The sequence below is a fragment of the Sebastes fasciatus genome, chromosome 21, assembly GCF_043250625.1.
Source record: "Sebastes fasciatus isolate fSebFas1 chromosome 21, fSebFas1.pri, whole genome shotgun sequence".
Taxonomy (NCBI): Eukaryota; Metazoa; Chordata; class Actinopteri; order Perciformes; family Sebastidae; genus Sebastes; species Sebastes fasciatus.
In genome coordinates this window covers 668,607-689,820 of record NC_133815.1, presented here as the reverse complement: position 1 = coordinate 689,820, position 21,214 = coordinate 668,607, and the positions used below count along the sequence as shown (strand labels likewise).

At 39.1% G+C, this 21,214-nt stretch overlaps 2 protein-coding genes and 1 long non-coding RNA gene across 6 annotated transcripts in view; 1 reads left to right on the top strand and 2 right to left on the bottom strand.

Moving 5' to 3' along the window:
• fars2 (phenylalanyl-tRNA synthetase 2, mitochondrial) overlaps window positions 1–11,145 on the bottom strand; it is a 114,783-nt gene extending 103,638 nt beyond the window's left edge. For 2 of the 3 annotated variants that reach the window (XM_074622307.1, XM_074622308.1), the window contains exons 1-2: window positions 11,001–11,145; window positions 2,817–3,021 (exon numbers count right to left, since the gene is read on the bottom strand). The gene's annotated coding sequence lies outside the window, so the exon portion shown is untranslated. Of the gene's footprint in view, window positions 1–2,804; window positions 3,022–11,000 lie in introns of all 3 variants that reach the window. The other variant, XM_074622309.1, reaches the window with a different exon arrangement.
• LOC141759878 (uncharacterized) overlaps window positions 1–21,214 on the bottom strand; it is a 213,177-nt gene that overhangs the window by 103,638 nt on the left and 88,325 nt on the right. The window lies entirely within an intron of this gene.
• Window positions 11,125–21,214, top strand: part of lyrm4b (LYR motif containing 4) — a 38,243-nt gene continuing 28,153 nt past the window's right edge. The window contains exon 1 of one of the 2 annotated variants that reach the window (XM_074622336.1): window positions 11,125–11,372. In XM_074622336.1, the coding sequence (XP_074478437.1) occupies window positions 11,287–11,372 (86 nt within the window). In that variant the 5' untranslated portion in view covers window positions 11,125–11,286. The remainder of the gene's footprint in view (window positions 11,373–21,214) is intronic. The other variant, XM_074622335.1, reaches the window with a different exon arrangement.

Below are 21,214 nucleotides of genomic sequence, written 5' to 3'. Positions count from 1 at the left end.
ACAGTGTTGGCCGCGGTCGGAGGACGCGGAGGAGACTGTAGCTTTGGTCTCCAGGACCGGAGTCTCTGCTCCTCTGCTCCTCTGCTCCTCTGCTCCTCTGCCTGCCTTCACTCACACACCGTGCTCCTTCTCTCTCCACCTCTCACGTGTATGCGTGCACACTACACACTGCAGAAGAGTTAGTTTAGCTCTGAGAATATCTAGTGAATGTTCAGTGGACGTTTGTGCAGAAATAACTGCTGCAGCTCCTCCAGACCAACAGAGGTTTCCCGTGTCTTGTGAAGTGACGGGGCTCCGCAGAGAGAAGCGTTATCGTCTCCGACCAAAACTCCGCCGTCTCCCCCGTTCCCTCCGGCCGCGGTCGGGAGGCTGAGGCGGGAAAAGCCAACACTAAGATCAGCATTGATTCATGGAGAGACCTTGGTCTGGTCAGCTAACATTACTGCTAAGCAGCTGAAATATAGAGTGATATTGTGCTTTTAGCTGACGTGTGTCTCCTCACTGTGTTGAGCGATGCTCCTTCATGTCTATGTAGAGCGAGCACAAGCGCCAGCAACAGGACGCTGACTTTAGTAAATAGTCGGTTCAGGGCCGGGTCTAGCACTTTTGGTGCCCGAGACAACCCCAGCTAGTCATCTCTAATGTCTGTGATATCTGGATTCTGGCAGCCAACAACACAGCAAGAGGACATTTTAGATGTGTAACTTTAGCCCACTGCTAGCGTTAGTTAGCCTCCAGTCTTTCCTTTGTTTAGCCTCCAGCTAACACCGTGACCTCATCATGACCTCATCATGACCTCATCATGACCTCATCATGACGTCAACACCAAGGGTTTATAATAAATAGTGAATTATTTGGAGGGTTTTGTGTTTGTGACTGTACAACCTGCAGTGTAACTAAACCAGAGACCCCTCTGTAAGTCGGAGGATGTATTTCCTCCAGATGTGTGACCCTCTGCAGGACTCTAACTTTGTCACCATAAACATCAGGAATCGTCCCCACAGATGTTCCCTTCAGTCCAGTTGCTGCAGCCTTTGATTTGGACTTCCTCCAGCGTCTCTCCTCCACATCAAAGCAGACGCTCATTTTCACTACATTTGCATTTCTTCTGCCAATTAAAGCCGAGAGGTCGGGTTTGTTTACATCTGCTGCGCTGACTTCACTTTCCTCAGTGTGACATTAAACACTAAATAAAGCTAAAATCCCAGGAAACCGTCGTGTGGTTGTCTTTGTGCAGCGAGAGGGAGGTTAGACACATCAAATATTCATTCAGAAATAAATAGAAATACTGCTGCTGTTGCATGTGCTGTTGCATGTGCTGTTGCATGTGCTCACTTAATGTCTGCACTGACATTCAGATCATTTTAAATTACAAGTCACTAATGTTTTATTCAGTACTTTGTCTGTTTATTCAACATATAACTTGCTGTTTTAGTTTCTCCATATTGTCTCGTTACACGGTGTTGCGTCCTTCCTGTTACATATTTAGATATAATGTTTAATCGCAAATTAATCGTGTATTTTTTATCTGTTCAAAATGAACCTTAAAGGGAGATTTGTCAAGTATGTATGTATTTATTATATATTTATTATTGTAAATCAATTACCAACACAAATCAATGAGAGATATTGATCCAGAAACCCTCACAGGTACTGCATTTAGCATAAAACAATATAATCCAATCATAACATGGCAAACTGCAGCCCAACAGGCAACAGGATGGCCGTTTTTGGCCGTTGCCATCTTAATTTGTGGCTGTCGCCATCTGGGCTTTTCGCTGTCGCCATTTGGTTTTTGGCGGTCACCATCTTGGTTTTTTTTGTCGCCATCTTGGTTTTTGGCCATCACCATTTGGTTACTGGCCGTCACCACCGTGGTTTTTGGCGGTCACCATCTTGGTTGTTGGCCGTCACCATCTTGGTTTTTTGCAACCAGTAGTGACACTAGAGGGCGGAGCTAAGTACATCCGAACGCTGAATAAGAAATGTTGAGGCAACCAGAATGTTCTAATTAACTCCGATGAAGTGAAAACACACTGTGATTAAAGGGTTAAAGTTGTGAGACGAAAACACGGACAAATCCCAGACCGGACAACGCCGTGGTAGCGACCTGTCAATCAGCAGGTAGCCCCGCTCTAAAGCATCCCCTGCTTTATGGTCTATCTGACTCTAAATGGGACCATCATTTACTAAATGAACATCATGCTGTATTGAAGAAGACTTGAAACTAGAGATTGAGACCATAAACTCATGTTTACAATGTTTACTGAGGTAATAAATCAAGAGAGAAGTAGAAGCTCATTTTCTATCAGACTTCTATAGAACCAGAGGAGTCGCCCCCTGCTGGCTGGTAGAGAGGATGCAGGTTTAAGACACTTCAGCATTGGCTTCACTTCTCAGACTCAGAAGTTGCCCACAGGAGAAAACACAGATCCTGGTTTTCAAATCGCAGGAGGCGCAATATTTGTTAAAGACGAGATGTGGGTAAAAATTTTTTTTTTTTTATGTTTTTCAATGAAAATGAGAATAATGATTTAAATTCCCTCTAATATCACAAATCATATCACAATTGAAATATCAGTCAAAATAATTGAAATTAGACTTTTTCAAAATCGTAGCACTACAGACACAAATGCACACTACTGATGTGCACACGCAGAGCACATTAAGTACAGAATTTAGATGGATAGTAAATGCAGAGGGCAGAACAGGGATCAATATGATGTTCAACACGGTGAAACATCACAACAACACACACACACACACACACACACACACACACACACACACACACACACACACACTTGTCCACCTACTTCAGTGCGTGGAACCAACGGGGCAGAAGAGTTTGCTGATCCGGAGACGAGGACTGGAACAGAGAAGATGGATGGCTGGATGTATGGATGGACCGGTGGGCGATCGGGTTCGGGTCACGGGCTGATGTGTCCCAGACGGATTCTTCTGCAGGTCTGAACACGGGAGGAAGCGATCGATGACGGGGGGTAGACGGCGTCGGGAGGCCTTAATCCGCCAGGCAGAAAGGAGACGGGAGAAAAGTCAATCTGCAGCTCACAGCGGTGATTCAAAATGAGAAGCAACACACAAACATACCAAACTATTTCTCACTTCATCCAGTCGGGTTCTCGGCAGTTTGCTGAAGGACCACAGGTCTCTACACAAACATTCAACTTCAAACAGCTAAACTTACTTCTTCAACATTCACTTTATTGTCCCGCATTGTAGGAACTTTTAACTAAACTTCCACCAACGCTACATCCATAAAACACAGTCCACATCCATGAAGCACCAGAGTAGAACAGGAAACAAGAGACATATACAAGAACACAATAATAAAACACACACTGATGCTAAAACTAGAGCTGTCAAAGATGACATGATGATAACGCATTAACGCAAATTCATTTTTCATTCAAATTCAGACACTAATTTCTTTAAGACATTAACGCAACATGTGATTTTTGGGTTGTAGCGTCTCAGTTTTAAAGCTAGAGTGAAGATACTGGTTTCATATGAAACTAGAGAACCTGATGAATCCATCAGGACGGTGTATTGGCAAGAATCTGGCGATACGATACGTATCATGATACCGGGGTTACGATTCAATATATCGCGATATTTTGCGTTTTGTTTTAAATCTAATTTCCAATTTCTAAAACCAAGATGGCGACGGACAAAAACTACAAAGCCACACCGACGCTACATCCACGAAACACAATCCACATCCATAACAAGACCAGGTTAGAAAAGGGAAATCTACCCTCATGTGGCGCTGGCCGGATGTTCATTTCAGACCCTGCGAGGAGGGAATCACGAACATCTCACAGTTCAAATCTAACGGACAGAATTTAATCTTCCATCTCGACTGTCAACAACTCTCAGGAAGATCTTCCTGCAAAGATTTCCGCGTGTCAGCGCTCACACGGCGAGTCGGTGTGGGTGTTTGATAGGGAGGAAGCAGGTGTGACAGTGGATGGAGAGACTGGATAAAGAGCATTTAGCAGCTCAGTGTGAACAGTGACACTGACAGCAGCAGGATTCAGTCTGAAAGCTCCGCTGAGACGAGGAGAGTCGGTCCGGCCGGCCGCCCGGGACCGGAGGAAATCCTCCTTTATTGATCCGCCCGTCAGTCAGCTGGCTCTGCAGGGACGCTCACTGGTGGACTCCTATACTTGTGAGGACCCTCATTGACATAATCCATCCCCTAATAGGATATAACACGGCACACTTCCGTACTCCGTCTGGTGACTGATGACGGAGAGGAGAAGATTTATTGGGGATCTGTTTACTGTAGCGTTGAGTTGATTCATTAACTGACTAATTGGCAACTATTCAAGAAATTATTATATCTTATTTATACATTCTGGCATTTATATTAACACACTTTATAGAAAGCTGCAGGAATGAGACCTTAAACCCGGAAATGAGTTATTATTTTAGCACTTCCTGTTCCCTCGTCTGGAAGTCAATGGGTTTTTAGTAAGATGTCTGAAATCAGGGCTGTGGTTAACACAAGCTGAAGAGATTTCATATGAAATCAACCATGTCATGTGAGAAAAAAAGTCTGAAAAATGTCAAAAAAAAGTAAAAAAAATAATAATAAAAATGTCAAAAAAGTCCGTAAAATATCAGAAAATAATGTCTGAAAAATGTCCCAAAAACAGTCAGAAAATTGTCAAAAAAAGTCAGAAAGAAAGACAGAAGAAAAGTCCAATACTGGTCTCATATGAAACTAGTGAACCTGATGAATCCATCGGTACCAACCATGTCAGACTAGCTGGTCATGAAGGAGGTTAAATAACGCTCTTTTGGCGAGGAAAAACTGTCATGTCCATGTTCAAAGGGGTCCCTTGACCTCTGACCTCCAGATCAGTGAATGTAAATGGGTTCTATGGGTACCCACGAGTCTCCCCTTTACAGACATGCCCACTTTATGATAATCACATGCAGTATACCGACGCGTACCAGGGTTCACTATAACAACGAGAAGCCCTGGTTCACAGCCAAACTCAAACAGCTTCGTTTGGTTAAGGAAGAGGCATTTAGGAGTGGTGACAGGGAGGGCTTTAAAGAGGCTAAATACGCGTTTGGCAAGGCGGTGAGGGAGGCCAAACGGCAGTATGGAGAGAAACTACAAGAGCAGTTCTCAGCCAGTGACTCTGCCTCAGTCTGGAAAGGGCTGAGGCAGATCACAAACTATAAGCCCAAACCGTCCCACTCCACGAATGACCTCCGACTGGCAAATGAGCTGAATGAGTTTCACTGCAGATTCGACAGACGAAGTGACGGTCCTGGCTGCATCTCCTCTCCCCCCAGCCATCAGCCATCAGCAGTTAACACTGTTAACACCAGCACCCCCCAGCTTTCTCCACAAGCACCCAGCCTGTGCACACCCCTCCCCCCCTTCACACCTCTGTCCATCCAAGAGGAGGAGGTCAACAGGCTCTTCAAAGGACAAAACCCCCGCAAAGCAGCCGGCCCAGACTCTGTCTCACCTGCAACCCTGAAACACTGTGCAGACCAGTTGTCTCCAGTGTTTACAGGGATTTTCAACACCTCCCTGGAAAACTGCAGGGTGCCGGCCTGCTTCAAAGCCTCCACCATCATCCCGGTCCCCAAGAAGCCAAGGATCACAGGTCTTCAGGACTACAGACCCGTCGCCCTGACCTCCGTTATAATGAAGACCTTTGAACGCCTTGTGCTCCAACACCTAAAGACAATAACCAACCCCCTGCTGGACCCACTGCAGTTCGCCTACAGACCTAACAGATCTGTAGACGACGCAGTAAATTTAGCCCTTCATTACATTCTCCAGCATCTGGACTCCCCTGGCTCCTATGCCAGGATCCTGTTTGTGGACTTCAGTTCCGCATTCAACACCATCAGCCCAGCTCTGCTACAGGACAAGCTTTCCCTGCTGAGCGTGCCTGACTCCACCTGCAGGTGGATCACAGACTTTCTAACTGACAGGAGTCAGCACGTAAGGCTGGGGAAGCAAGTCTCCGACACCCAGACCATCAGCACCGGTGCCCCCCAAGGCTGCGTTCTCTCCCCACTGCTCTTCTCCCTGTACACCAACGGCTGCACCTCCAGACACCAATCTGTCAGGCTCCTTAAGTTTGCAGACGACACCACCCTCATCGGCCTCATCTCCGAGGGTGACGAGTCTGCCTACAGATGGGAGGTTGACCATCTGGCATCCTGGTGCAGCCAGAACCACATGGAGCTGAATGCTCTGAAGACAGTGGAGATGGCAGTGGACTTCAGAAGGAACTCAGCCCCGCTCCCCCCCCTCATCCTGCGCGGCTCCCCAGTCAACACGGTGGAGTCGTTCCGTTTCCTGGGCACGACCATCGCCCAGGACCTCAAGTGGGAGCTAAACATCAGCTCCCTCACCAGTAAGGCCCAGCAGAGGATGTACTTCCTGAGGCAGTTGAAGAAATTCAACCTGCCACAGACCATGATGGTGCACTTCTACTCGGCCATCATCGAGTCCATCCTCACCTCCTCCATCACCGTCTGGTTTGCCGCTGCCACCGCCAGGGACAAGGCCAGGCTGCAGCGGGTCATCCGTGCTGCAGAGAGGGCGATTGGCTGCAACCTTCCCTCCCTCCAGGAGCTGTACACCTCCAGGACCATAAGGAGGGCAGGGAAGATTGTGGCCGACACCTCCCATCCTGGACACCATCTCTTTCAGACTTTACCATCTGGCAGGAGGTTAAGGTCCATCAGGACCAAAACCTCACGCCACAAAAACAGTTTTTTCCCCATGGCAGTGGGGCTCTCCAACAGCCCCTCTGCCCCCCTGTGACTGTCTTCCCCTCACACACACACTACGGCCCCGACACTGACTCTCCCCCTCTCTCATACACTCTCAATACCACCCCCTACAGTATCCCTCTCTCTCCCTCTCTCTCCCTCTGATAACTGATTGTTTTGTTTGCACACCGACAATATTTGCACTATCTGTTTATACCATGTTTATTTTATAGCTTATTTTGTAAATTGTACATTTTTTATTCTTATTTTATTCTAACGTTTATCTATTCTTTGTTATTATACTGTTTGCCTCGCACCAATAAGCCAAAGAAAATTCCTCGTGTATACCCCTTACACCTGGCAATAAACACCTTTCTGATTCTGATTCTGATTCTGGTTTGGGGCAAGTCATAGTCAAGTCAGCACACTGACACACTGACAGCTGTTGTTGCCTGTTGGGCTGCAGTTTGCCATGTTATGATTGGAGTATATTGTTTTATGCTAAATGCAGTACCTGTGAGGGTTTCTGGATCAATATCTGTCATTGTTCTGTGTTGTTAATTGATTTACAATAATAAATATATACATACATTTACATAAAGCAGCATATTAGTCCACTCCCATGTTGATAAGAGGATTAAATACTTGACAAATCTCCCTTAAAGGTGAACAGATAACAAACGTGTGTTTAATTAGAGATTCATGTTTTTTAATCGATTGACAGCCCTATTAATAATATTTGCTGATCTTTGTGTTCAGACAAAATAACACTTTGGAATACATCAACTTGGACTTTTGGGAAATTTAAATTCCAGACATTTTTATAGACCAAACAATTACTGAATTAATTATTAATCAACAAACAGACGATCAACAATGAAAAGTTGGATCGGTGCATCCTCACAAAGATAGAGATGTACAACAAACACACACACACACACACCAACAACAGACATGACGATCAATGTTATCAAGTGAGTTTTTACCAACACACACACACACACACACTCACTCGCTCGCACGCACGCACACACACACACACTCACTCGCACGCACGCACGCACACAGACACACACACACACACACACACACACACACACACACACACACACACACACACACACACACACACACACATACACACACACAGCAGTGCCATTGACCTTTACACTAAAAGACAGCAGGACATCAACAAACAGGATGTGTCTCTGACCTTTCACGCATCCACTGCTAAAGAGCATACTGTGTGTACACACACACACACACACACACACACACACACACACACACTGTCCTCCGTCTCTAACAAGACAAATGTCCACCTCTCTAAACAGAAATGTCTTCTCTGACGTTCCCTCATCACGTTAAAACACTTCCTCTCCTTCTCGACCCGGCCGTCTCAAACTGCCCCCGAGAGGTCAAAGGTCAGATCCCACTAACAAGAACAGACACCGTCCTTGACCTCTGACCTTCAGCCTCTCTGGTGAACCTGTCAACACGTCCTGCGTATCAAAGAGTTCATTTTACATGTCTGTAACCCAGAGGTGGAATGTAACAGAATATTTCTACAGTGTGGTATTAGTACTTTTACTGCAGTCAAAAGGTGGTGAATACTTCCTGCAACACTGAGTCATGGTCAGGTCTCAGTCTATCACCTGGTTAGATAACCTGACAGAAAGGTCATACACACGTGCACACAGTAACACCAACACCACGTGCATGTATGATAACTTACATGCATTTTTAAGTTAGTCCTGAGGTGTCATTAGCCGAGCGTCTGTGTACAGATTAACTCATTATTTAACTCATTATTTAACTCATTATTTAACTCAATATTTAACTCATTATTTAACTCAATATTCAACTCATTATTTAACTCATTATTTAACTCATTAACTCATTATTTAACTCATTATTTAACTCATTATTTAACTCATTATTTAACTCATTATTTAACTCAATATTCAACTCATTATTTAACTCAATATTCAACTCATTATTTAACTCATTATTTAACTCATTAACTCATTATTTAACTCAATATTCAACTCATTATTTAACTCATTATTTAACTCATTAACTCATTATTTAACTCATTATTCAACTCATTATTTAACTCAATATTCAACTCATTATTTAACTCATTATTTAACTCATTAACTCATTATTTAACTCAATATTCAACTCATTATTTAACTCATTATTTAACTCATTAACTCATTATTTAACTCATTATTTAACTCATTATTTAACTCATTTAACTCATTATTTAACTCATTATTTAACTCATTATTCAACTCATTATTTAACTCAATATTCAACTCATTATTTAACTCATTATTTAACTCATTTAACTCATTATTTAACTCATTATTTAACTCATTATTCAACTCATTATTTAAGTCATTATTTAACTCAAAAGTCAACTCATTATTTAACTCAATATTCAACTCATTATTTAACTCATTATTTAACTCATTATTCAACTCATTATTTAACTCATTATTCAACTCATTATTTAACTCATTATTTAACTCAATATTCAACTCAATATTCAACTCATTATTTAACTCATTATTTAACTCAATATTCAACTCATTATATAACTAATTATTTAACTCATTTAACTCAATATTCCACTCATTATTTAACTCATTATTTGACTCATTTAACTCAATATTCAACTCATTATTTAACTCAATATTTAACTCATTATTTAACTCAATATTTAACTCATTATTTAACTCATTATTTAACTCATTATTTGACTCATTATTCAACTCATTATTTAACTCATTATTTAACTCATTATTCAACTCAATATTTAACTCATTATTTAACTCATTATTTAACTCATTATTTGACTCATTATTCAACTCATTATTTAACTCATTATTCAACTCATTATTTAACTCATTATTTAACTCAATATTCAACTCATTATTTAACTCATTATTTGACTCATTTAACTCAATATTCAACTCATTATTTAACTCAATATTTAACTCATTATTTAACTCATTATTTAACTCATTATTCAACTCAATATTTAACTCATTATTTAACTCATTATTTAACTCATTATTTGACTCATTATTTAACTCATTAACTCATTATTTAACTAATTATTTAGCTAATTATTTACCTTTATTTAACTCCTTATATAACTCATTTAACTCATTATTTAACTCATAAACTCATGAACTCATTATTGAACTCATTATTTAACTCATTATTTAACTCAATATTCAACTCATTATTTAACTAATTATTTAACTCATTTAACTCAATATTCCACTCATTATTTAACTCATTATTTGACTCATTTAACTCAATATTCAACTCATTATTTAACTCATTATTTGACTCAATATTCCACTCATTATTTAACTCATTATTTGACTCATTTAACTCAATATTCAACTCATTATTTAACTCAATATTTAACTCATTATTTAACTCATTATTTAACTCATTATTTGACTCATTATTTAACTCATTAACTCATTATTTAACTAATTATTTAGCTAATTATTTACCTTTATTTAACTCCTTATATAACTCATTTAACTCATTATTTAACTCATAAACTCATTAACTCATTATTGAACTCAATATTTAAGTCATTATTTAAGTCATTATTTAACTCCTTATTCAACTCCTTATTTAACTCAATATTTAAGTCATTATTTAAGTCATTATTTAAGTCATTATTTAAGTCATTATTTAACTCAAAAGTCAACTCATTATTTAACTAATTATTTAGCTAATTATTTAACTCCTTATTTAACTCCTTAATTAACTCAATATTTAACTAATTTAACTCATTATTTAACTCATTATTTAACTCATTATTTAACTCATTATTTAACTCATTAACTCATTATTTAACTAATTATTTAGCTAATTATTTACCTTTATTTAACTCCTTATATAACTCATTATGAAACCAGCTGCAGGCCTGTCAGCAGTGTGTTGTTAGCAGAGCAGCTGACATGCTGTCTCATAACTAACAGTGTTTGTAGGTGAACACAGAGGCTTGTGTCCCACAGTCAGCCTCTATATCCTCAGTGTAACCTCACTATAACCTCACTGTATCCTCCCTGTACCCTCCCTGTACCCTCACCATACCCTCCCTGTACCCTCCCCGTACCCTCCGTTCAGTAGAACGCACTGTTATTGTGTAAATGTTGACTTTTAGAGGTTAAAATGAGCTAACTCACCTCCTGTCACTCTTCACCGTTCAGCTGCTAGTCAGTTGGCGGGGACGCGCCTGTGTGCGCGCTGGACCTAAAATCGTGTTCAAAATTAAATAACTGTTTTTTTAGTGATTTTAATGACTTCAGTGTTCGTAACTGTGGATGTGACTTTAACTAAATAAAGGCAGGAAGATAATAAGAAGAGATAAGGCGGGTATTTGTGTACAGGCGCTCTCTGGCCGCCCGTCGTTAGGGGTCCTGCTGAGGGCTTTAAACAGAAGCGCTGTTAGCATCCTGTTAGCATAGCAACATGATGGCAGCAGCACGAGCTCAGGTGATCTCTCTCTACAAGGTGATGCTGACAGAGAGCAGGAAGTTCCCCTCATACAACTACAGGTGAGCGATGACGTCAGGCTGACCTGATGCACCTGCTGGCTGTTTAAAACTGCTGGAAGAGATGCTAATGTAGCAGCTAACGGCTAACAGCTAACGGCTAACGGCTAATGTTTACATCAGCCAGCCGACACGCTGTCACTGTGTCATAACTGTTATTATTATTATATATTATATTTATATATATATATATATTATAATAATAACAGTTATGACACGCTGTCACTGTGTCATAACTGTTATTATTATATATTATATTTATATATATATATATATATTATATATATATATATATATATATTATATACAATATTATTATAATAATAATATATTATAATAATAACAGTTATGACACGCTGTCACTGTGTCATAACTGTTATTATTATTATATAATTATATATATATATTATATATATATAATATATTATTATATATATATAATATATATATTATTTATAATATATATATATATATATAAATATATATAATACAATAATAATATATTATATATATATATGTATTATTATAATATATATATATTATATATTATTATAATATATATATATTATAATTATTATTATACTATATTATATATAATATAGTATAATAATATATTATATATATATAATAATATTATATATATTATTATAATATATATTATATATATAATATATTTTTATATGCGCTTATAAATCACAACATGAAAAAAATGGTGGTAGAAGACAGATGAATGGTAGTAGTTTATGTATGTAAGAAGTAGTAGTAGTTTATGTATTTAAAAACTACGTCAACTTTTCAAAATAAGGTGTTAAAGGAAACTATATACAAAATACATCCATGGAAATCAGATTGATGGATTATATTCAGCAGAAGTATAAAACATTATAAACTAAAAAGAAAATCCCACTAATGTGTGAGGGACATGTCTTTATTCTTTGATTTCTGGGTTGCTGGATAATAAATAATTCCTGACAATGATCCTGATATATTTGACTTCAGGACGTCTCTGACTACAGACATGCTGGAAATCAAACACTTTTACTGGATTCATTCAGAGATTTTACAAAGTAAAAGTCCCTAGAAGTGTTTGATTCATCTTTTCCCCTTCATGGTCTAGTGTTAAAAAAGTTAACAACAATCACAATAAATCGTAATGTCGAATCGTAGTACTTAAAAATCACAATACATATTGAATTGGGAGATATGCGTATCGCCCCAGCTCTAGTAGTTAGTGCCGTTATTGTATTATCGTGTTACTATGAGCAGCTATGAGTGTCAGTGGGCTGCAGTGAGTTGGACGGAGGTTCAGATGGTTCGTTCGTGACTCTGCTGCTGTTCTAAACTTGCGGCGGCGGTGCAGAACCAGAGTCCGTGGCCTAGTTTGTACCTGACCACTGACCTGATTTGTCTGCTCGGGTCCCATCAGGACTCAGTATGTTCTGCCTAACTGGCTGAGACACGCTCTGCTGTTAACGCTAATACTGTTTGAGTAGCTTCAGACTGCTATTCAATTAATATTGAATTCAATCTGCTGAAGCTGCACCTGTTTGTTTTTTATATCATGTCTCAAAACTCGTTTGTATCGACCTGCATTTTCAATTATCTCACTGCAGTTATTATGACTGCGGTGGAGCTGATTTAGCTTTCTCTTCCAGTGCTGCTCCATATTTCATACTTCATATCCTTTTTAAGCGGGTTATGTCCATAAATTCTCAGCGTTGGATGGATGAATATTCTTCTCTGAACAACATCCGATATTGTTGTGGTGATGGAGCGATGATGAAGTGATGACGAGGCAATTTATTTTGTCCTCGGAGTTTTTTTGTTTTGAAACAAGTTCTTTTTATTGTGAAACGAGAGAGAAGGGGATGAGGAAGGAAGGAAAGGAAATGGATAGGGAGGAAAGAGGGAAAGCGAGGATGCCAGGCTAGGAGGAAAAGAAGAAGGATAGGAGGAGGAAGTTAATGAGATGTAAGATGAAGGGATGGAGCAGTGGGAAAAGTGAAGCCAATGCTGAAGAGCCTTAAACCTTCATCCTGTCTACCAGCCAGCAGGGGGCGACTCCTCTGGTTGTATAGAAGTCTCTGAGAAAATGAGCCTACTTCTCTCTTGATTTATTACCTCAGTAAACATTGTAAACATGAGTTTATGGTCTCAATCTCTAGTTTCAAGTCTTCTTCAATACAGCATGATGTTCATTTAGTAAATGATGGTCCCATTTAGAGTCACATAGACCATAAAGCAGGGGATTCTTTAGGGCGGGGCTACCTGCTGATTGACAGGTCGCTACCACGGCGTTGTCCGGTCTGGGAGTTGTCCGTGTTTTCGTCTTACAACTTTAACCCTTTCACTGTGTGTTTTCACTTCATCGGAGTTAATTAGAACATTTTGGTCGCCTTCAAAACCAAGATGGCGACGGCCAAGAACCAAGATGATGGCCAAAAACCAAGATGGCAACGGCCAAAAAAGCAAGATGGCAACAGCCAAAAAAGCAAGATGGCGACGGACAAAATTTCCAACTCGAGGCTTCAAAACCTTAGTCCACAAACCAATGGATGAAGTCATGGTGACTACGTCCACTTCTTATATACAGGCTGTGGGATGGAGGGAGGAATCAGGGAAGATGAGGAGAGGAAGGGAACAAACTTTGGAAGCAGTACTGAAACAATCGTGTAGTACATTTCAAATGATACCCACAAAGTTCACTTTATTGCCACAAACTCTTTTTACTCGTCTTCATCAGTCGTTCTGCAGCAGCACAGTCATCATCCGTGTTTGTTGAGAGTGTTTCTCTCTTTGCTTAATGTTAAAGTGTATGTGTGTGGTTAGGGTGAGTTTGGGACAGCGTCTTCAACTGTCATAACACTCGCCGCTCTACACGGACATCAGAGAGACGCCGCTCCCCGCTAGCCTTCATGCGGACCGCCGCTATGTTGAATTATTGAGTGGCCAGATGAGAAATGGCCTCCTCCTCCTGCTGTTGCTGCTGGTCCAAATAAAATAAATAAAATAAAATAAAATAAAAAGTTCCACCCGCCTGCCCAGAGACGGGAGGCCGGTTCGGTCCACCGCCTCCTGGACCTCGTGTGTCGGGGGTCTCCGGTCCTGGCAGAGAAAACACACCCCTGAAAATAAAAGGAACATTACTTTATTATGATACAGACTTCAGCTCCACTTGCTTTTGTCTTATAACGTTAACCCTTTCACAGTGTGTTTTCACTTAATCAAAGTTAGACGAAAAAAACAGATGGCGACAGCCAAAAACTCAAGATAGAGACGGACAAGAAGCAAGATGGAGACGACTAAAAAGCAAGATGGAGATGGACAAAATACCAAACTCGGGGCTTAAAAACGGCAGTCCACAAACCAATGGGTGTCATAACGTTAAATTAAATCAAATTTTATTAAATTTATTAAATTTAAATTTTATATAGTAAAAAACAATTCAATTTTAAATTAAAAAATAAATTAAAAAAAATATATTTAAAAAATTTGAATATGAAATTAATTCCGTAATTAATATACTTTTCTATTTATTTTTCTTATTTATTTACAGTAAAAAGGTCTGAAAAAAAAGATCAAAAAAAAATCTGAAAAATGTCTGAAAAAAAATATCTGAAAAATGTCGGACAAAAAAAGTGTGAAAAAAAAGGTCTGAAAAAAAATATCTGAAAAATTTCTGAAAAACAAGTCTGAAAAAAAATATCTGAAAAATGTCGGACAAAAAAAGTCTGAAAAAAAATCTGAAAAATGTCCGAAAAAAAATATCTGAAAAAATGTCCAACAAAAAGTGTGAAAAAAATGTCTGAAAAAAAGATATGAAAAATGTCTGAAAAAAAAGTCTGAAAAAAAAGATCTAAAAAATTTCTGGAAAAAAAGTGTGAAAAAATAGATATGAAAAATGTCTGGAAAAAAAAGATCTAAAAAAATGTGTGAAAAAAAAGATCTGAAACATTTCTGAAAAAGAAGTCTGAAAAAAGATCTGAAAAATGTCCGAAAAAAAAGATCTGAAAAAATGTCCGACAAAAAGTGTGAAAAAAATGTCTGAAAAAAAGATCTGAAAAATGTCAGAAAAGTCTGAAAAATGTCGGACAAAAAAAGTCTGAAAAATAAGATCTGAAAAATGTCTGAAAGAAAAGATCTGAAAAAATGTCCAAAAAAAAGTCAAAAGTTTTTTGTTTTTTTTTAAATGTCTGAGAAAAATGTCCGAAAAAAAAGATCTGAAAAATGTCTGAAAAAAAAAAGATCTTAAAAATGTCGGACAAAAAAAGTCTGAAAAAAAAGTCTGAAAAAAAGGATCTGAAAAATGTCTGAAAAAAAAGTCTGGAAAAACAGTCCGAAAAAAAAGATCTCAAAAAATGTCTGAAAAAAGTCAAAAATAATCAGATCTGAAAAATATGATATATATATGTATATATATATACATATATATACATATATATATATATATATATATATATATATATATATATATATATATATATAAAAACGTTTACATTTATTTTTGCATTTGTTAATTTATTTTAAAATGTATTTATTAATTATTAATTGTAGGTATTTATTTATCTTCTAAGATGTGTCGTGATAATCTGTCCTCATTGTTATCTGTTAACAAAGAGGACAACAATAGTTTACTGCAGGCGACAGCTCACACAGTGGATCAGAGTCACCTGTTGCACTTGATGCATCATGTGAAGTTTTAATTGCGGACGGATAATTTCAGATGAAATATGTAATCTTCTCACATTTAAATGTTAAACTTGTGAGTAAACAGCTGAGTCATGTTGTGTTATTGCAGTGCTAACGGTACTGCTACTGCTGCCTGTTCATCCAGACTCCACCAATCACACCTCTGCAGGTATTATGTGTCAGTTTCTCATGTTTGAGAATGAAGGAGAGCCGGAGCCGGGTTGGATCCTGCTGTGGGCTCCTCCAGTTGGTGCCGGTGTTGTTGTTGGATTGTTGTGGAATGACCTGAATATGCCAGACGTTGCTGCAGGCTGTTTTCTGTTGTCTCCCTCTCTCTCTCTGACTACAATAACAGCTGATGCAGACGCTCACAGCACTTCCTGTGAGGAGGGAGAGGAGGGAGAGTTTGGCTGGATTTGGAGAGAAAAAGGGAAAAAACATGGAAATAAAGTGAAGTGAGATGAAACATTTATGATTCTCTGCAGGAAAATTAGATCACTGCAGCAGCTAATAGTAACAGGAAACGGAACGTAAACACAGAAATGCAATTTAAACACAAATCTCAGAGTTTTTTGGGTTTTATGAACGTGTTATTTCAGAGTTCAATAAACGAATGAGGGAGGAGAAGCAGCTTAAACAGATGCAGAAGATGAGCTGAGGAGAGGATTTATTGGAGATGGATGAAACGAGCTGAGCAGAGGCCCTGAAGGCTGGAACAAACGTTAGAGAGGTATAAAACAAGAGGCAGAGCACTGGAGAATATATTAAAAACAAGAAAGTTAGTGGAGATGGAGACCTCACTTACACGGAGAACGGATTCTATTCAGGGAGTCTACAGGACCTGGAAAACCCTGGAAACCCTGGAAACCCTGGAAACCCTGGAAACCCAAGTTAGAAGTAGCATCCTAAATATTCTTTTATGTCTTTATTTATATTTGACTTTACACTAGATTACTGTATATATTAGAGTAAATTGAATACTTTAAACAATACATTTGAAGACATTATCGTCCAAAAGGCTCCCACACATGATTTCTTATGGAGGACGGAACCTGCCTAAAATAAAAAATAAATAACTCTATAAATAAATAGGCCATTCAATTTACCAGAAATAATATTACAAATAAATGTAGGCATTAATTAATTGATGTGACATAAATTTATATTTCTGTTTTAATTAGCTTTGTATTAATTCCTTAATTAATTCTATTTACTCTTCAATTTAATTTTCCCTTTTATTTAATTTCTCTCTTCTTTTTTTTTTGCTTTTCCGTCTCTTACTTTTAGAGTAAATTGAGTGCTTTAAACAATAAATTTGATCATCCAAAAAGCTCCCACACATGATTTCTTATGGAGGACGAAACCTACCAAAATAAAAGATCAATAAATAAATAACTCGATAAATAAAGATAGTATTAAATTTACCAGAAATAATATTACAAATAAATGTAGGCATTAATTAATTGATAAAATGTGACATAAATTAACATTTCTGTTTTAATTAATTTGTATTAATTCACTAATTAATTCTATCTGCTCTTCAGTTTAATTTTCCCTTTTATTTAATTTTATTTCTTTATTTGTATTGGGTTTTTTTGCTTTTCCTTTTCTTACTTTTATAGTAAATTGAATACTTTAAAAAATAAATGTAATCATCCAAAACGCTCCCACACATGATTTCTTATGGAGGACGAAACCTGCCAAAAAATAAATAAATAAATAAACAACATAATAAATAAATATGCCATTCAATTTACCAAAAATAATTTTACAAATAAATGTAGGCATTAATTAATTGATAAAATGTGACATAAATTGATATTTCTGCTTTAATTTGCTTTGTATTTATCGGAACATCTCCACTTTAAATCATTAAAAATGACTTTGTGAAACTTTGGGTCCGTGTCGCCGCTCTCCGTCCGTCTGTCCGTGTGTGTTGACTTCCTGTCCAGAGGACACGATGAGCTGCTGACCTGCAGCCGGCCCGGCGGTCACCTCCTTCCCGATCACTTTCTAATCTCGCTGTTGTTCCATCTTTTGTGTTTTGCTCATTAGCGGCTCGTTACTCGTCCATTAGCCGAGAGGACGAGTCGGTTTGATGGAGGAGCCTGAAGGCGTCGTCTTCGGCCTCGCTGAGCCTCGGGACGATAAAAGAGACGGACGTTTGAATGACAAACTCTGAGCTGCTCACAAATCATCCTTCACCTCCTCTTTCTTTTTCTCCTTTTATACCTCCTTTCATTTAGTCCTTACTCCCTTGTGTCCTCACCTTCTTCATCACTTCTGTCCTCCCTCCTTTCCTTCTTGTTTACTTCATTTCCTCTCGTCCTTTCCTTCCTCCCTCCTTTCTCCCTTCCCTCCCTCCACTTGTCATCATTTGTTTCTTTGCGTCATCTTTTCTTCCTTCAATGCTTCCCTCCATCTTTGACTTTTTAATGCATTTTTTCCGTCTTAATAATATTTTTCTTCCCTCCCTGTCCAGTCTTGTTTCCTCCCTTCTTTTCTTACTTCCTTGCATCCTTTACTTCTGTTCTGTCTATCCTTCCTATGTCCTTTTTCTCTCCTGCCTGTTAACTTTACTTCCTCTCACTGTTTTCTTCTTCCCTCTTTCCTACATTTCCACAAACCACTCTTCTTCCCTTCTTTATCATTTTTCTTCTTTATATTTTCCTCTTGACCTTCTTTAATACTCCTTCCCTTCCCTCTTTCTCTCCCTCCTGCAATCTTATTTGCCTCCCTCACTTCCTTAGTTTCATCCTTTTCTTTTCCTTGCTTTGTCCCCTTCCATCCTTTCTTTTACCTCCTTCCTTCTTCCTCTCTCTCCATGCTTCCTTCTAACTCATCCTTCCTCCAGTCCTTAGTTTCATACTTTTGTTTCCCTCCTTTTATCCATCCTTTCTGTTCCCTCCTTCCTTCCTACTTTCCCCCTTAAATTCTTCCTTCCCTAGTTTTATCCTTTTCTTTTCCTCATTTTATCCTTTCTTCCTTTTGTCTTTTTCTTTATTCTTTCATCCTTCCTTCCTTCATCCAAACCCTCTTTAGTTCTTCCATCCTCCCTCTTTTCCATCATTCCTTTCCTTAAGCTCCTTCCTTCCTTCTCTCTCTCGTTCATTCTTCCCTCCTCACTTCCTTAGTGTCTTCTCCTTGTGTTATCCTTCCTACCTTCTGTCCCTTCCTTCTTTTCGTTCATTCCTTTCCTCACCTCCTTAGTTCCTTGTGTCTCACCTTCAGTCCGACCCAAACCCGTTTCCTCGTCCCTCCTCCGTCATGTCCTTGCGACGCTCCTCGTGTTTAACTGCAGCATGTAAATCCGATCCATCACACTTTTATTGGTTCTGTCTTAAATCCTAAATGAGCTGGAGACCCGGAGACAGACGGAGAAGATGGATGGGTTCGCCGGGCAGCGCCGTAACTTCCTCAAGGTCGATGTTGTAGTTTCCCCCCCCCCATCAGAGGAGCTGCCAGCTGTAATGAGGCCCGAGTCTATCAAGACAAAAGAGCTGCAAATGAAACCAATAATCATTTTCACTTCAGCGGCTCCCGCCAGCAAATACTTCCAATTTGTCTGTTTTGATTTACTTCCTCATCTGTAGTTTATGTTGTTGTGGACTCTGTGGTCACCGCGTCCACCGCTGTCTGAGGTCCAAACACCCACGTTGACATGTCTAAACCCGCCGCGGTTCTGGTGTGTTCACACTGCACATTATTATAATGTATCCGCGAGGGAATACCTACATGTCCTGGTACTATTTATAGGGGAAATGGAGACGTTGTCGTCCTTCTTCCTTCATCCAAACCTTCTTTCATCCATCCCCCATAGTTCCCTCTGTCTCACGGTTCGTCTGATATCTTACCAGAAGTTATTCCTCATATTTTTATGTCCAGCAATTTCCGCTCGTTATTTGCATACAGTCTTTTCAAAATAAACTTCACAGGAAACAACTTGGTTAGGTTTAGGAAAAGATGTTAGTTTGGGTCAAAATAACTACAGAAGTGGCGCAACTTAACTTACGCTTATCTCCCGATTCGATACTTTGACGACACCTGGGTGCTGATTCGATGTGAATTGCGATTCAATATCGCGATTTACTGCAATTTTTGCAACTTTTTTAACACTAAACCATGAAGGGAAAAAGTTGAATCATGCACTTCTATGGATGTTTAGGAAGGATGAGCTAGGAGGAAGGATGTATAGAGAGAGAAGGAAGGAAGGAAAGGAAAGGATCGATTAAAGGAGGACAACAAAAGGATGAAACTAAGGAATGGATGAAGGATGCGTAAGAAGGAATGATGGAGAGATAGAAGGAAGGAAGGAAAGGAAAACAAAAAGATGAAACTAAGGAAGTGAGGAAGGATGAATGAGAAGGAAGGATGGAGAGAGAAGGAAGCAAGGAGGGAAAGGAAAGAATGGATAAAAGGATGAAACTACGGAATGGAGGAAGAATGAGTGAGAAGGAAGGATGGAGAGAGAAAAGGAAGGAAGGAGGGAAAGTAAAGGATGGATAAATAGAGGAAAACTAAAAGATGAAACTAAGAGATGGAGGAAGGATGAGTGAGAAGGAATGATGGAGAGAGAGAAAGAAGAAAGGAGGGAAAAAGAATGAATAAAAGGAAAACAAAAAGATGAAACTAAGGAAGTGAGGAAGGATGGAGAGAGAGGAGGAGGGAAAGGATGGATAAAAGGAGGAAAACGGAAGGATGAAACTAATGAAGTGAGGAAGGAGGAGTTGGAGGGGAGCAGGAGAGAGAGAAGGAAGGAAGGGAGAATGGTAACACTGAAGGATGGAGGGAAAGAAGGAATATTAAAGAAGAAGGTCAAGAGGTTTTCTGTCCCGCCCATCCACCCCGACCTCCTCGCCACTCGCCGTTTGTCGCTCTTTATACTTCCTGGTTCCGGATTACGTGGATTAGATCCAAACCAGAAACCGTCTGGAGGAGATTATCAGACGTCCTGTTGGACGTAACTGTGGATCTGGAGGTTTACAGTGAAGATGAAGTTTCAGAGAAGCTTTGAACAAGAATATCAAAGAACATCAGACACTATTAGAGTACTCACATATCCGATAGATATACACACAGTCTGAGTGGTGTATTGATCGGAGCCTCCTCCGGCTGTGTTGTGTTTGTGTTTTGTGGTCGGAGCAGCGTAGCGTGGA